We start from the raw sequence: 16,917 nt of genomic DNA, 5'->3' as shown, positions 1-16,917 counted from the left end.
AATCCTCTGGTGTGCTTTAAGTAATAGCACAAATACAACTGTGTAGTTACTACTGTATGAGCAGAAGCAGTACTACTAGCAGTCACCAAGACTGAGTGGATGAACAGAGCGTTATCTGCAGAAGCCCACACTTAAAGTCTAGAGAAACATGATTTGCTCAGAGAGGCTTAAAAGGAAAAGCAGCTGTCTATGAGTTAACACGAGTGTTGCCTTTCCAAGATAAAAAAAAAAAAAAAAACTGAGATGGCAAGAGAGTGATGCAGATCTTTCCCTCTTGGACTTACTGGACTGTCATTTATTAGCTGCGATTTCACATTGATTATATCATTATTTTGGACGAGTGCCTGGATTGAGATGCAGTCATTTAGATGTATGGGTTTGTGCTAATGTGCAGTGTGTCCACTGGCAAGTTTACTAAGCAGCAGATGCCTTTGGTTTATGTGATTGGTTATGTTTTTGAGGCAACTGTAGCATTTCTGCGGCAATGAAATATCTATCAGGTCATCATGTTTGATGTGTTAATGTGGTGTGGATATTACAGTGTCTCTGTAGACGGGCGTGCTCTTAGACACCATCCTAAAATCTGCCTTTGTGTTTGCCTCACTTGTGTCAATAGTTCATTTCATCCTGGCTTGTTGGGGATTAAGGGAGCTGCTGTCAGCCCAGTCAAAGAACTGGTAACACAGTTTCAAAGGGGACACTGGGAAGTGCGGTTAAAGAACACAAATACGCTGTCTTCTCACTACCTAAGGTTTCCCCGAAATCAATAAAAAGATCAACAGGATTCTTGCAGATTAGATTTTATAAGCATGATGAGGTGAATAAGCAGACATTTTAAATATTAGAGCACAGAGAAAGTTAATAATAGAAGTTACTAAAGGAGAAAATATTCACTAGGTAGCTTACCACTAAGTGCTCCTGCAAGAGCCATGTCAAACTTTTAAGTCCTTTACTACCCATGAAGATGTGTTACTGTTCTGTAAATGAATTATTGGTTAGGCTGGAGCCTCGCCAAAGACAACCTTGCTGTGGAACATGATTGTTAATTAGGTCTAGATGTGCTTAAGGCCTAACAAATGTGCACAAGCACCACCTCTCCAACATCCAGCTGAGATTACACTGCTACTACTGTCTTATCTTTGCTCCCCTTGGTAACGTTACAGACCTGGACCTCTGTCTAACTGCATTAAAATGCACTGCCTTTTGGCACGAAAAGCAGTTCATGCATGCATCAGTTTAGCCATCTTTCATGCAATGCTAATATTCTGTTTTGCAGCCGGCAGGGAATTCATTTGTCTGTTTAATTTCACAGGTGCCCTTAACGCACTGATCAACAACAGGCGCTGGTTGTGAACAGGCGGCACCATCTGTGTTCAGGGAGTGCCAAGGGCCCTGACGTATTCGCTCTTTGCCACTAAGACTCCATTAAGAAGCCTGGGTCCATGCATCTTTGGCCATCATTTATTTGGCAAAGGCAATTAAAAAGCTCCCCCACGCAAAGACAGCATGTGCGGGAGAAGCCATGTCTCCTCTCTTAATCACTGGTAGTAATTAGTTCCTGCAAGCGGTATCATTAGGTATCACCGCTGGCACGATTGTCACAGCCAGAGCACGTCTGGGATGACAAAAGGAGATGGAAGAAAAAAGAGTGAATCGCTGCTCTAACAGAGGATCTGGGCGAGTTAGACTCCTGTCCAAAAACGTTACAAGGTTGTCCCATGAGAAGCATAATCCATCAAAGTGATTTTTCTTCTCTCTCTTTCTCCCACCCCCTCCCGTTCCGCCCCCTGTCTTCTTTGCAACGTAATCATTTTCCTCTCACGGGGGTGTGACATTCATAAAGAATGCCGGTGCGGGTACCACGTCTTGCCAAAGTTTGGGATGAGTTTTAGAGGTGTACTTACAATGTGGGATTGCCAGAGCTATGTTACAATACTTCTTGGCAGACTTACCCTTAACTGTCCTTCTTGCTTATTTCTTTTGCCCTACTTTTTATATCCTTTAGTCCTGACCACCATTTATCAACTATCAGAAAATACTTTAAAAGATTGGAAACTTTGGAAGGCCAAGTTCACTGTACTTCCAGGATCGACCTTCATGTAGCTTTGCTTCATTAAAAAGCAACAGGTTTTTTTTGTTTTATAATCATTTCACTAAATAGCTCGGTTAAGTATCCAGATGATCTGATCCTGGTCTCCCAGTGAGTTTTAGTTTTGCTGATACAAATCCAACTCTTCTGACTGGATTCCATCAAATCCACTGGAATCAGGATTCTAGTAGTTGGCTTAGGCTCCAGTCTGTCTTTAAGCCCTGCTCTAATAAGTACTAGTTATTCAACACACATATATAAAGTCCTTAGGGAAGTGGAGCCAGAGTTTGTGCTTCATTTCTTTGGGCAGAGAGGTTCTGTTTTGGTGGCAAGAATGCAGATGTTCTGTCCCTTAAACACCTTTAGCGTTCAGCAAAATATCTTGTATTCAAAGTTTTTCGGGACCCTCAGTGGAAAGGTTGTTTACTTATAGTCTTGCTAACAAGCTGTCTGAACATACAAACCTTATTATCACACAAACCCTGTGACTCAGTTTGGTCGCTGCTCCCTCCACCCCCTTTCACCTCCCTCCACCTCCCTGCAGATTTCTATTTCATTAATGACGCTGCAGAATTTCAGTCTGTTGCCGTGCGGGTGCAGCGCATGTCACAGCACTTTGTCAAATATGTAGACAGTGTTAAAACACACAGGCGTGCTGAAAAAGAAGTACGGGGAAGGAGGTGTAAAACAAACATCATCTGACAAGTTTGTGGCACATTTGGTTCAGATGCTGTGATTCCCTCTGGATCTAGTGGTGGCGGCGACAGGAAGTGTGGGAGAGGAGGACAGAGGCAGACAGAGAGAGAGCGAGAGAGAGAAAGAAAACTCTGAGAAATTGTTCTTCCATGTGGAAAGGTGACAAAAGAAAAGTGTGAAAGGGCTCACCAGGAGGAGGGGGTTATTGAAGAGAAGAATGGAGTGAGAGGAGAGGCAGATAGAAAGAGAAACGGATGCAGGTGATGCTGTGAGGCAGTGAGAGGGATGTAAAGATGTGAGATGGTTGTCAGCCAAGTGGTACCATTGCTGCTGTGTTTAGTGCACCGGGTTCAGACTTTTTCAAGTGTGTATTAACACAACACTCACATGCCATATGTGTGTTGAGATCTTTTTTTTTTTCTTTTTGCCCTTTCCTAACACTATTAAAGTGTATGAAAACAAGCGACAAAATTCACGATCCTCCTAAGCTAATACGCAGCCTCAGCAGTTCGTAGTTGTGTGTATGATTTTTGCCAGTGTTGTGTTGCTGCACAAAACCTATAAGGGACCAGACATGTCCAGCAGGAGTTCTTTTGTTTATTTTGTTTCACTTTTCCTTTTCTCTCCTCTCTCTATGTTTATGAAGCAGATAAAGCCTCAGGATCAGGAGTGCAAACTTTTCAAACTGAAACATGCTCGACTCATGCAGAGACATTGTTGCCCCAATTCATGCCACCCTGGGCAAATGCACATCCCGTGTCATTACACTGACTTAACTTGTAACTTCTAGAATTGTTTTAACATAAAATCTGAACAGACCTTCACAGAGTTGTTGCCGGAGGAGAAGATCGCAGCAGGGCCAGTACACAGTAGGGGTGTAACAGTATGTGTTTGTTCTGAACAGTTCGATATGAGATTCTCTGTTCCAACTGTGAACCAAACAGTTATTGTCAGAAGTCTATTTATGTCTACGTTTTTGCACTCCCTTTACAGAAATTCTACCCTTCCACCCAGAACATTTTGGTGGTGCACCACTTCTCATCTAGCTGTAATATGCTAGTAGGATCAGCCTTGAATTCTGGGAAAACAGTTTGCAACTTTTATTAATTCTTTTAATTTCTTCTTAATTAATTACTTCACATTTTAATCAACCTTCCTGCAAAACTAGAAACTAAGACTTCTCTGTCCGCACTAAAGGGGCCCATCAATGGGCCACTATGTGAAGCTCTCACTGAACATAAGCAAAAAGCTGGAGTTGGATTTGTCCAGTGACAATTCCAATGAAGTTTATTCAGACAGGATGGCTGTGTCCTGTGTTGACACAGAGAGAAATTTAATGCTGAATATGTTACACTTTTCTAAGTGAGGTTTTTAATTCGACACTTAAGAGTATGTCAGGTCTTGTAATGGAACATTATTGATGTTTGTGTTTGGTTTTTTTTCTAATTCGTTTTCAGAATTTTGGCTAATTAGATGCTTATGTTTACACTTTTCAAAATAAGTGTCAAAAATATTGACCAGGATGAGCCATATCGTATCTTTCACAATAATTATGGTGGAATTTTTAATATGAAAAGAAAAAAAAAAAATTCATATCATGGTTATGGCAACCATCACGACCGAAGTTGCGTTCACAGTGACGGAGTCCAATCAGGTGAGCGACTGGTTTGGCTCCAAAACATCTGATGAACAACAAACCAAAATAATATGTGGTTTTTCCACAATATTTGAAGGCAAACTGTCCCTTTTAAGCTAACACATAAAATTATGACACTTATTTTGTTGCAGCTGTAAGTTCTTAAAAATAATAATAAAATATTTGTCAGTATGTTGTCATATCTTCAAGTATGTCGTTATCACAGAAATGCCCTGAAATATAGTGGTATTATTTTAGGGCCATATCGCTCACTGATAGTGTTTGAATTTCTTTTGTTTTCTATGCTGAATAGAAAAAGGCCCAAACTGTGATCCAAAAACCAGGAAACATGCTGCACTGTGGATTTTATGTATTGTTACACCTCTAACAGCAATGAAATGAGTGCAAATTAGTTCATTGCAGACATTTTGACCTGCCATAGGAGAAGCACAACACTAACCGCTAACACTAACAATGTCTCCGTTCTGTTGATTGTTAAACTTACAAACAATTCTAAAACTACTTTTTGCAAAAACTGTGGCTACACTTTTATAGATTAATAATAAGGAAAAAGAAAAGATGTAGAAAGATATAGAAATAGGTTCAAGGGTTGCATAGACTCTCATATGCTATCTCTCTGTTTGTCTCTCGCTCTCCCTCTCCCTCTCTCACACACACACACACACACACACACACACACACACACACACACACACACACACACACACACACACACACACACACACACACACACACAGCATGTTGTGTCTGCTAGTCGGAGTTGATGCTCCCAGCAGTGGAATATCAGCCCATAATGAAAGCTCATTGCCCATGGTCTGGCAGTGTGGACAAACACTCTTTCTGTTTCCCCCCTCACTCATCCACACACACTGAATCACAAACACACACAGAGAAACACTTAAGTGGGTGAGTCAGACCGACACTCTTCCTGCATCTCACACACATAAACACTCACCCAGCAGAGGCGAGGCGAGCAGCAGAGCCCCTGCCAGGTTATATGGAGGGACAGAGTGTTCTGAGTTACTGCACAGTGCAGCCACTCTCCACGGCAGCACCATACAGAGTCCATAAAGCATGATGGATGGCCTATCATCATTTACCTCTTTGGTGACTTCTCAATGCTGTCACACCCCACCAAGCACATGCAAGAGAGGTGAGACACACGAAAACAGACAGGCTAGCAAAGGCAGAGCAGAACGCTAAAAACAACAACAAAAAAAGGCAATGCGGACAAAATGATGCTAAAATGAGCATTAGAGAGAGTGACAGAGGGAGGAAGAGAAGGAGAGGAAAAACAGAGAGATGGATGAGGGAGCATCTTTGATGTTTGCTCAAATTAATACACAAACAGTTGCACACGTGCACACACACTATCACAAAAGAACTGAACCATTCCCTGTCCCTTCTCTCCTTTGATGACAGCACCCCACATGTAGAGGCTGTATTTAGAGCATGCAAAATCTACTGTCTCCTCCACTCTTCTTTCCTTTGCTCCTCTCCATGCCACAGCAGAGGGAGCAGGAGGAGCAGAGGAGAGGGGGACAGCGAGAGAGAGAGAGAGAGAGAGAGAGAGAGAGAGAGAGAGAGAGAGAGAGAGAGAGAGAGAGAGCGAGAGAGAGAGACAGTTACAAAGAGAGAAAAAGAATGGACACCAGATGCAGTGAAATGACACAGTGATAGTTTACATGTCAAAGCGGGTGAGACATCAACAATGGGAACAAGAAAAAAAGAAAAGGCTGGAACAGTAAATAACTTCCATGAGAATGGGTGCAGCCAGGGAGCCAGAGGGGGCACCGGGCTCGCAGCCGGCACTCCAGTGGAAAGTAAAACACTCTGTGCATTGTGATGAGGGTGAGTTGGAGCTCTTGTGCTGCTTTAACCTTGTGAACCTGAGGCTGCCTTTCACTCATTTATCTTTCAGCCACACACTGTATGCCATGTATTGTTATTTTAAAGGGTGCCTCCAGTGATTTAGTGTTGCACTTGCATAGAGTTGGGAAACTCACAAGAGACCAGCTGAAAAAGGAAATCAAGTGATGTCCTTTGTGAGGGTCGAGCTCCGAAACACTCCAAAAATCCAAGCATGTTCAGGCAGTCAGTTTGAGGCTATAATATACCCAACCAACATGGATTGATTATGATGCTGTATTTAACCAGTATTTAATCAGTGCACCGCGGCCACACACGCTCACCTGAAATCTGCTGCCACTTACTGCTACATTGCTGGTCTTATAGCATCTAAAAAGTCTCATCTCCACCTTTGCATCCGCCAGATAATTCTGCGTCTACTTCTATCACACGAACACATTGTCAGACTGAAAAATGAAAATAAAACTCAATGGCAATACCAAAAAACTGTTTTAATGGACTGAGAACAAAGAAAGATGAGAAAACCTAGAAATAAAATGAAAGTGGTGCGATACATATTTATATATATAAGAAAAGAAGTGTTGAAGTGGTTAATATGTTTGACGGGTGCTGGGATCTTAAATTTAAGTATTTTGATGCAGAGTGAAATAATCCCCACCGTGTTGCTGCAGAGAACCCTGAAAGAAAGTATTTCCATCAGACATCTTTGCCTTCATAGAAACAGAAAGATAGAGAGCATGAGAGAGGGGTGGGAGGGGGCCGCATCTCTGGGCAGTGCCTATTGATCGCCACCCGGCACACATCACCACAACTTTCACAAATTGCTATTGAGAAGTGACCTGTAATGCAATTACTGGCCAATCCGGGGCCTTGGCTGCCATCAATTATTAAAAGCTGCCTGAGTCGCGGCCCGCTATCCCGCTTCAGCCGCTGCGTCGTGTCATTATCACATCTGCTGGCCACCAGCTCGCCAGCTGCTTCTGCGGGGCCAGGAATAAGATTTCCGAATGCCACATCTCACTCTGTCGAACATATCAGATGATACGGGCCAACTGACCAACCTGAAATTACTATATTACATGTTCCAGTGGCTGCAGTGAAGAAGAGGTGGTGAAGGTCACACAGTAAAATGTTTTTTTTTGTTTTTTCTTTGTGCATTACCACTGAGCATGAGAGCGGTATTTACAGAGTAAAAGCCCTTTGTAAAAACTGTGGAGATAGTTTGTGCTTCATAACAACTTTTATAAGTGGAAAAACAACATTAATATTGCAGCATGGCTCACCACTGGGCCCTAGTTTTAAACCGTTCAGGACTGTAGTCAATGCCAGTCACAAATCAATGGCTGCTGTTTTCTAATCATTCTCTATATGTTTTCACTTTCCTACACTGTTAGCTCTTCTGCCATCAGTTATACATTCCTTGAATAGTTTTCTGCCATTAGGGTTATGATGAAAGACGACAGAGACAACAGCAATGCAAGCATTACATGACAATTCCCCTTTGCTTTGAAATGACAGTAATTTTTCTTTTAGTTGTTCTCACTATAAAACCCCTTGTTCAAACTGGGCTTGTAATTTAAAAAAAAAAACACGTTTTTTTTTACTGCAGTCATTATGAAATAATATATGTCTTATCTATCTCAATACCAAAGTAGCACTTTAATAATAATTCTGCTACTAAAGAACCAACACTGCAGCTAGAAAGTAACTTTAACATTAATTTTTAAACACTAGAGCAGCTTTATTCCAAAATTCTATAAAAGCCATTTTGGAAAACAGGTGATATCAAATGTTCATTGTTTAAATTAAATATCTTAAAGAGAATTCCAGTAAAATCAAAGGACTTAAAGACGACTATTCTCAATAACCTTTCATTTCATAGCAGCAGTCGGTCTCCTTGAAAAACTGTAAAGCATTGATTAATAGAGGAAACTCGTATAGAGAGAAGCAGAGTATAGTGGGCTTCATGCTGTATACTAAAAGCTGCACGAGCCCTGTAAAACTAAAGAGAAAAAAAAAACGAGATCACTTAATGAAAATGTTCTCTGCTGTTTCAAAGCATCTGCTCAGTCCCACACTGACAACTCAGAGAGAGACTTGAGAGTTGAACGCACTACTCAGGCCACACTATGCTCGACAGAAAGGAAAGGTATACAGTCCGGACCATAATATTCTCCAACGATCAATAAAACACCACTTTAATAGATAAATTATATTGGATGTGTGACTGATTTATAGCATTTTATTGTTTCCAGTTATCTTTTCTCTGTTCTTCAACATTTAATGTGCATGGTAAATTACCTGAACAGGCTACAATAAAATATATCCAGACAACGCTGAACTGTATAGTGTTGTGGAGAGGCACAATGTGCTGTATATGTGTGGGGGCTTGAAAGCATGAAAAAGACAAATAGATATAGCAGTGTGACATACAACTATTCAGAAAAAGAAAATCCTGAACTGGCAGGATGCTTTAAAGCAGCTGGAGTCGGGCGAACTCAATACAGCAGCAGCAGCAGCGGCAGCAGGAGGTAAAACTATGACAATGGCAGAATGACGATCACAACCAGCTTATGGAGATACTTAAATCTGTGAACTATACGCGAGGCCAGGGCTGAAGCACACTGGTTAGGATGCTATTAAAGCTTTTTTTTTTTTTTTTTGAGGAATAACTGGAGCTGCAGAAGCCCATGCTTCTGTCCTCTCCACAGCAACAGTCTTTGCTATTGTCTATATCAATAAAGAAATGCAGGGCGTTGGGAGTTGGCAGGTTTTCTAACATTTCTGTTTTTACCTAAAGGTGATTAAACTGCACCTGGAAATGACTTTCTTTTCTCTCTTTTTTTTTTTTTTACCACTTTCCATTCTGGTGAGTACATGGAAGAGGCCTAAAGTGCCAGTTGTGACATTAACACTTGGAAATGCTCAGTGGAGCAGGCTGCTGAGGATGAAGACTCAAGGGTGCACTGTGAGGCTGCGCTTTTCAGGATCAATACAAACTCAAAGAAAGGACAAGTTGATTTCAGACTGTGACAATAGCTTGAGCCAGCGTAACACTAAGATGTTGAGAGGAGCATGACACCTCTGAAAGTTCTGAAGTGCTTTTAGTGCAAATATAAACATTTGGATCACCCAATAATGGCACTTAGCAGAGGTGTTTAGAATTGTTCAGACAGTTCAATCCATTCCTTTAGTGGGCGTATTACACTTTGTAAAGCTGCCGGTTGCTGCAGACTTCTTTGTCTTCATCATTGTTTCCGTGAGCAAAAATTGGTATTCATTTTTCTTATCAGAGGAGAATATGTGTAATTTGAAATTATAATAATGATAAGTGGTAATGGGGCATTTTGCTAAAGTCTGATTTTGGGAACAGTTACACTGGGAGTCCTGGCCAATACCCAAACGCTCCTTTTTAAATGAGATTAACATCAAAAAGTGGGTTGCCACTATGACACTGCGCACACTGCAGTACGGCTTGGTTGTAAAAAGGTGTGTAATTTCACATATGGATCATCAATCTATTGACCCAGCGGGTAGCATGCGCCACTTCTGAAATTAGTTGGCTTATTGGACTATAGTGAACTACTGCCTCGAGACAGATGAATTTTTCTCATTTGTGCAATCTGCTCAAATTCCACTTGGCAATGGGAGGTTGTAACATCAGGCCTGGAGCCCAATGATAATGGGAGCATTCAGACTTTATATGACAAAAGATGGTGTGGAGGCTTGTAATGATCTTTGTTACAATTACAGCACCATTCATGCTTTACTCCTTAAAGGGGTTTAACCAAAGCTGTCCTATATGGCCAAAAGTATGTGGACAACCAAACACAGCAGGCCATATGAGATTAGTGAAAATCCATTTCCAGCATTTCTGATGTATCAAAGCAGACCTTTAAAATATTTTCTTTATTAGCGTCTTGCGGTGCCATCCCACCGTGTAGACGAGCCATCGTACTGTAAAGAAGGATGAGACACGATGTTAACGTGTGGAAAACACCCATAAGAAGATGTAGAACAAAACATTTAGTAGAGGACAGAAGATCAATCTTCTCACCTGCAGCATGAAGTGGATGTGAATGTGTAACTGTCTGTTTTAAAAAGTTACAGAAGTTGTTGGACACAGCCCACCTTCCCCTTTCAATGTTGGGAAGATGTGATGCTGGAGTGAAGGATTTTTAGATGCTTTTCGACTATCCGACAAGCACTTTGCTTGGATTGGATTACACAGTACTGACAGCTTAAGCCCATATGTTCAGGACACTAATCAATTAGTTAATCAATCTCACCAAAACCAGTGGCATTAATCTGCTGCTGTCAGCCTCCACTCTTTGAGGAAGGCCTTCCACACATGTTTGGAAACAAGCTGCAGGAATTTGCTCCCATTCGGCCACAACAACATTAGTGAGGAAGACCAATGATGTTTGGTGATAAAGGTCTGGGTGACAGTCACTGCTTCAGTTCATCCTAAAGGTGTTTGATGGGATTGAAGTCAATAGTTCTGTGTGGACAAGTCAAGAGCGTTGTAATGACAAAAAATAAAAATTGTGTCTTTTCCAAAATGATGGCAAAAAGCTAGAATCACATTTTTGCCCAATAAATTAATTGTATGCTACAGAATGAAGATGTCCCTTAACTGGAAGTGAGGGGCCTAATTCAAGCCATAAAAATCCCCAGACCAAAAGTGCATAAAACGACGTGAACAGGGCCGTATATCGTATGTAATCCAACAAGGCTTTGACCCTCTATAGGTTGTTAGAAGAAAACAAACTTCCATAATTTATGAACTGTGATGGGTTTATCAACAAAAAAGGGAATCTATGTTTAACTATGAGTTTATTGTAAACACAATTTTTACAAAGCCTTCCTGCATTTCGACTGTCTGCCGGGGAGACTCATTTGAATTTTTATTGCAGGCTTATGACCTGCTAGATTCAGACTGCTCACTGCCTCACTTAAAAGCTTTGCTCCGGTTTGGACACTGGATACTGTTTATTCTTTTGTTACCCAGATTACTGCCTGCATGCTGCTCTTACTTTTTATTGTTGGGCATATGAGACTGAAATAAGTTGCTCATTAGTTCTATGAGTTGACAGAAATCTGTGCGTTTTTGTGAAGCCTAGGTATGCCTATTGATTTTGTGCGCCAAAGTCATTTTAGCTAAAACTTGCTTGTGCATCACTCCAGCGTTCTGTCAATGAGCGCGTGTTCTTTAAACGGAGCACGTTATGTGGCAAACAGTTTTCTTTTGGATAAGGGTGATTAGGGTGGTTGATGGGGTGATGGCTTTGGGGAGCGGGAAGGGACGATTTAGCTCCAGGGTCTGTGGCATTATTCATGTGGACATGCAGCTATGCCTCCTGCACATTGCGCCACCAATCTAAATCTACAAGAAGGAGCAAGCCAACTGTACTCTGCATGCTTAGAGGAAACAAACACCCATCCAAACATCTCTTCACCCACTTCACCTGGGGAGCCTGGTTATCGACCAATGAGGGCGACTTATTGAGAAAAAGTTGCCATGAAACTGGGTCGCAAGAGCCAATCAATGCCATAGATTTCTTGCCCTGGCATTATCTCAACTGAGATTGGGGTGGGGGTGGGGGGGGGGGGTGTTGATAAAGGAAACAGACACAAATCAGTCGGCATGGAGGCACTATACCTCTCCTCCCACTCCCTCCAGTCTGCCTTCATCCAGCCCTTCCTCTTTCCTCCCTCCTGCTATTCATTTGCTTTCCTGTCTTTTCTGTTGTTTGTTTGCCCCTGGGCTGAAAACTCTGCGTGTTCATGTGCTTATGTGTATGTGTGTGTGTTTGTGTACGTGAAAGCGCTCTGAAATGACGCATTGATTCACAGTGTTCTATATTTTCTCATCTGGCTCACTATTACAGTGAGAGTCAATCGACGCCGTATTTCTCTCCAGCGTGCTCCCTCTCTCTTTTACTTTCTCCCTGTTTCTTTACCTCGCTCTCTCTTTCTAGAATCAGAGTATCATGTTGTTGAATGGAAGTGTTTACGAGGAGTGTTGTATTGCAGTTACAAGAGAAGGTTTTGGAGTGTGAGTGCATGTGTTGGGAGTATCAGCGGCGTGTTTTGTACCTGTTTGTGTGTATTTGTATGCATTATTTTCTAACCTGGAACACGGTGCTCAGGAGTGCATGCTCCTTTTATGCACCGTGTGGGGGCATATGGTGGTGCTGTGGCCTATACTCTATATCAGACAGTGCGTTTGAGGGGATCCCAGATCTGTTTTCTTATTTTTATTTTTTTCTCAGGTGTTAGTATTTAAATGTGTGTGGGAAGATTTGCTGGTGGGTATTTGTACCCAGTGGTTTGTGCACACGCTGTACTCGCTCCAGCTCTGCAACTCCACCCTGTGACCCACACGTACACACACAAACCGCACACACACGTGCACACGCAAACTCACCCTCCCACTCGTGAGGACTTTAGCCAGAATCAATAGAGGAGCTTTTTAATGCCTTTTGCAGTAGTACGAGTCTGAAACTGGAGCACAGGATCACAAGTATGGCAGTCAGGGCCCGGCGTTTGGGACGCGCCCCATTTTAGGTTTGTCTCACATCACCATCTCCGAAAGAAAAGAAAAAATAACTCAATTTATCTTCTCAGTAACTGTGTACCCCAAATAGGAAAACAAAACTTTTTCACTGGTGACATCTTGCTTTATATTCGTTTTTTGTTTGTACTATCAGGAATGGATACAATTATGAAACAGCCGTAATGATGTCAATTATGTTAAAAACATCACCAAACCATCAGTATTTTCTTAATGCTGTAGATAAAGAATCCAAATCCTCTCCAAGATTTCTGTCACAGCAAACCCACACTGGCACACTTCTCCACAGATATTACACCATATTACATTCATATTACTATATCAAGGGTAGAAGAAGTATTCAGATCCTTTACTTACTAAGTAAAAGTAATGCAGGAATGTAAAAATACTCTATTACAAGCAAAAATCCTGCATTAAAAAAATCCTATTTAAAGATACCAATCAAAAATGTTTTGAGTTAAAATACTCTGCTTTGAATACTAAAGAAATGTCCCCTTACTTCTCCCTAAATAAAAAATTCAAGAACCATGAATATATGCAAATTTCATTTCTAAAGTTGAACTGCTCGACACAAAATGTATCATACTTCACAGAAGGTTAATTCTCAGTGTATGTGCTCTGGAGGTTTTAACATCATACTTGTGTAAGTTGAATATTGGACCAGCATTGGCTTCCAAACTATTTGTGATGTCAGAAATCACGCTTGTGGTGCCGCCTCTTAAACCGGCACAAAGAAATGTTCCCCGTTCAGCAGACAAATATAAAAACAGCCTTCATTTTTAAACTCTGTACTCTGAAATGTGCAAATGGAAAATACTTAATTCAAGTGCAAGTCCCTCAAAATTATACTTAGGTGCAGAACTTGAGTAAATGTGTTTGTCTCCTGCAAAATATAATAGGAAAGAGATCAGAGAAATGTTTTAGTGCAAGTAAAATTTTCTCATTGCATAAGAGGTTTTCAAAATACACATTGTGTAACCGGATTATGTTAGAAAAGAAAATCGAAATATATTGAACTGAACTTGACGCTCAATTTGGAATCAGGAGCAAACAGTAATGATTGGGATAGCCAAACTTTATACTCCTTACCTTTGTTGCTTAACGGCCCTGTGACCTCTTGGCCATTCAGTGATCCATCCATGTTTCCATGGAGTCTGCTGACTTCACTCTCTTTTACTGGATTGGTTTATCATTCAGATATACAGAGAACTTTGAATGTCCTCAAACAATGCAATAACACTGTTTTCAGCTGTCAGTGGATTTGATTTAATTATGTTAGCAGAAACTTACTCTCCATCAGCATAATCCTGTGCACCTGTAGTTTATAGTGCTATAATAGAATGAGGAATGTGAAAACGATTTGTCATTTATCACCAGTAGTTCAATGTCAGTGTCACTTTAACATCAGTATTTCTGCTTGTCATTTGTTTACCCAAAGTCTCTCCTGACACTGCACACACTCAGCTGCATGCACGTACACACTCCCACACGCACACGCACACACATTCACACATTCACACAAGGCAGCCCTCAGTACTTTGTCTGAGCTACACCAACAGCCTACAGCCATGCTTACAGGGCATTTCCACTCGGAAGCCAAATCCCCTCTTCTCTCAGCTCACCTGGCAGTGAAAAAAAAAAAAAAGAAGGACGGCAGAAAACTTTTTAAATGTAAGGGTTGGGGAGCAAATTTGACGATAAAAAGCGCATCGAGACATGAAATGAATGGGATAGAGGCTTTAACGGAGGAAAAAAGGGATTTCATTTGCAGGGTTTTGGTTGTGTTGGCTGGTGAGAGGGGGATTGATAGAGGATGGAAGAAGAGAGAGAAGAAGGCAGGTGAAAAAACCCCACTAAGGAATGGAGGAAAGAGGGTGTAATCATGCACCATAAAACGTCCCACTGCCTTTTCCAGGGCCAAGTCCTCGTTCTGTTTCTAATGAACTCATTTATTCTTTTTTGTTGGCTTTACCTTTACCAGCAACAAAAATCTCCTGGTCTGCCTCTCCAAATACTCTGCTTCAGGGTTTGTTGAGCATCTAGGTCTGTCCTATGGCATTACCTTTGTTTATTTAACGCTCACCATCGATCAAATGCAAACCTGAGATTGCCCTCCCTTGGCAAAGGCCGTGCTGATTAGCATTTCCTTCTCAAACAATGTGATTGCAAGTGACTGATTACATTTAATTTTGCTGTTGATGCATTACTATGCACATGTGAAGCCAAATGCAGTGTCTTTCCTTTAAAGATGTAAAGACGCATGAAAATGTTGTTTTAGTGCTCGATATATTTTGGTCCATGTCATACAATAGCAACAAAAGCAAAAACATCAATTGGCAGCACACTTTGTGTGAACACAAAATCGCATTCTGGTTTTGGCCAAATATTTAATCTCTCCTTCTCTCTCTCCCTGTGTCTCTGTCTCTCCCTCCCTCTTTCTTTCTGAATAATATGCCACTGGGAAGTGAAAAAATAAAAAAAAACTGAGAGCACGGATCCCCACTCCTCCGCTCTTCTCGACTGCACGTCTGTGATGTCATAATCACTCACATCAAAGGCTGTGCGCTCAACACGGCGACTGTCAGCTTCCCTGGAGGCGTCATTAAAAACGAACAGAGCAAACCGAGCCAGGCCTGACAGAAACGCATCAAAACTTCCTAACAGACACATACGCACACATGCATAGCTGGCGCGTGCACCGCATTCATGTGCACGCTCACACGCATGCATTCAGGTGACAGAGATACACACACAAATATGTAATCACAAAATCATGTACACACTAAAGAAAATGCTCAAATTGCACATAATTCCTCAGACACACACACACACACACACACACGTACACACACACACACACACACACACACACACACACACACACACACACACACACACACACACACACACACACACACACACACACACACCAACAACTGAAGACTATACCTTCTCTATGACACTGTCAGAACTTCTTCATTCTGTCATGCATTCAATGAGCATTCAAACGAGCACACGTTGCTTCCAGCTGCATCGTACATGTGAGCAACATCCAGCGCATGTGAACATCTGTCGTAAAGCTGTGCTGTCGTGACATACGGTACGTTCATGATGCACACTTGTGCTGCTGCCAGTCCGGGGCGTAATGCGAAGCGTGCACATAAATGTAGAAAGAGCCTACATCCATCCGCCCACCCGCCTTTTCATCCCTCCCCGTGTTTCTCTCACACACTTGCCCACACACATGGGTGCATGCACACGCACAGACACACACTCATTTACACAAACTGGAGGAAGGACTATAAATAGTATGCCTATGATGTGATGCTGTGTGGTTTCTCCCTATGGGTTTGTGTGTGTGTGTGTGTGTGTGTGTGTGTGTGTGTGTGTGTGTGTGTGTGTGTGTGTGTGTGTGTGTGTGACTGTCAAATGGAAGAGAGAGGGAGGCAGGGAAAGGGGTGGAGAAGATGGGGAGGGGGGAGGAAGAAGAGGAGGGATCTTTAAGAGAAAGAATGGATGTGCCCACATCTGGTGTATAGCCTGTGATAAACAGTACATGACAAGCATGGCAAAAACGGAGAGTCCCCTTTGATTTGAAATAAATATAAGGCATTACATGTTAAAATGAGCATCTGTGTTTGCGTGTGTGACTGAAGACAAGACGTGTTTATGTAAGATTTTGCTTCTGGGTTGTTCCTTGTGTATGACTTACTCCTGGCAGGGTCTTCTGCTCGTGCAATGCATTCTGGGCTTTCAGGGCTGACTCTCTGGCACAGTAGGTGAGGAAGGCACAGCCTGAAATACAGCAAGACAGAGAAAGAGAAAGACATAATTATGTTACGTGAACTGGGGACAGAAAAGGAGAGAGACGGCTACGAGAGGGGGCTGCACCAATCATCAGCAAATAGTCAAAAACAACACACACACATACACACACACACACACACACACACACACACACACACACACACACACACACACACACACACACACACACACACACACACACACACACACACACATAGGAGC

The 16,917-nt window shown here is 41.9% G+C and overlaps 1 protein-coding gene across 11 annotated transcripts in view; it reads right to left on the bottom strand.

Moving 5' to 3' along the window:
• Positions 1 to 16,917, bottom strand: part of celf4 (CUGBP, Elav-like family member 4) — an 85,624-nt gene that overhangs the window by 45,124 nt on the left and 23,583 nt on the right. For all 11 annotated transcript variants that reach the window (XM_069146875.1, XM_069142742.1, XM_069145237.1 and 8 more), the window contains exon 2: positions 16,601 to 16,683. In XM_069146875.1, the coding sequence (XP_069002976.1) occupies positions 16,601 to 16,683 (83 nt within the window). The remainder of the gene's footprint in view (positions 1 to 16,600; positions 16,684 to 16,917) is intronic.

The sequence above is a fragment of the Embiotoca jacksoni genome, unplaced genomic scaffold, assembly GCF_022577435.1.
Source record: "Embiotoca jacksoni isolate LCO1_2020_lvr unplaced genomic scaffold, fEmbJac1.0.p SCAF_1, whole genome shotgun sequence".
Classification (NCBI taxonomy): domain Eukaryota; kingdom Metazoa; phylum Chordata; class Actinopteri; family Embiotocidae; genus Embiotoca; species Embiotoca jacksoni.
Note: the sequence above shows the minus strand (reverse complement) of the source record. Positions and strands in the feature narration are given on the sequence as shown.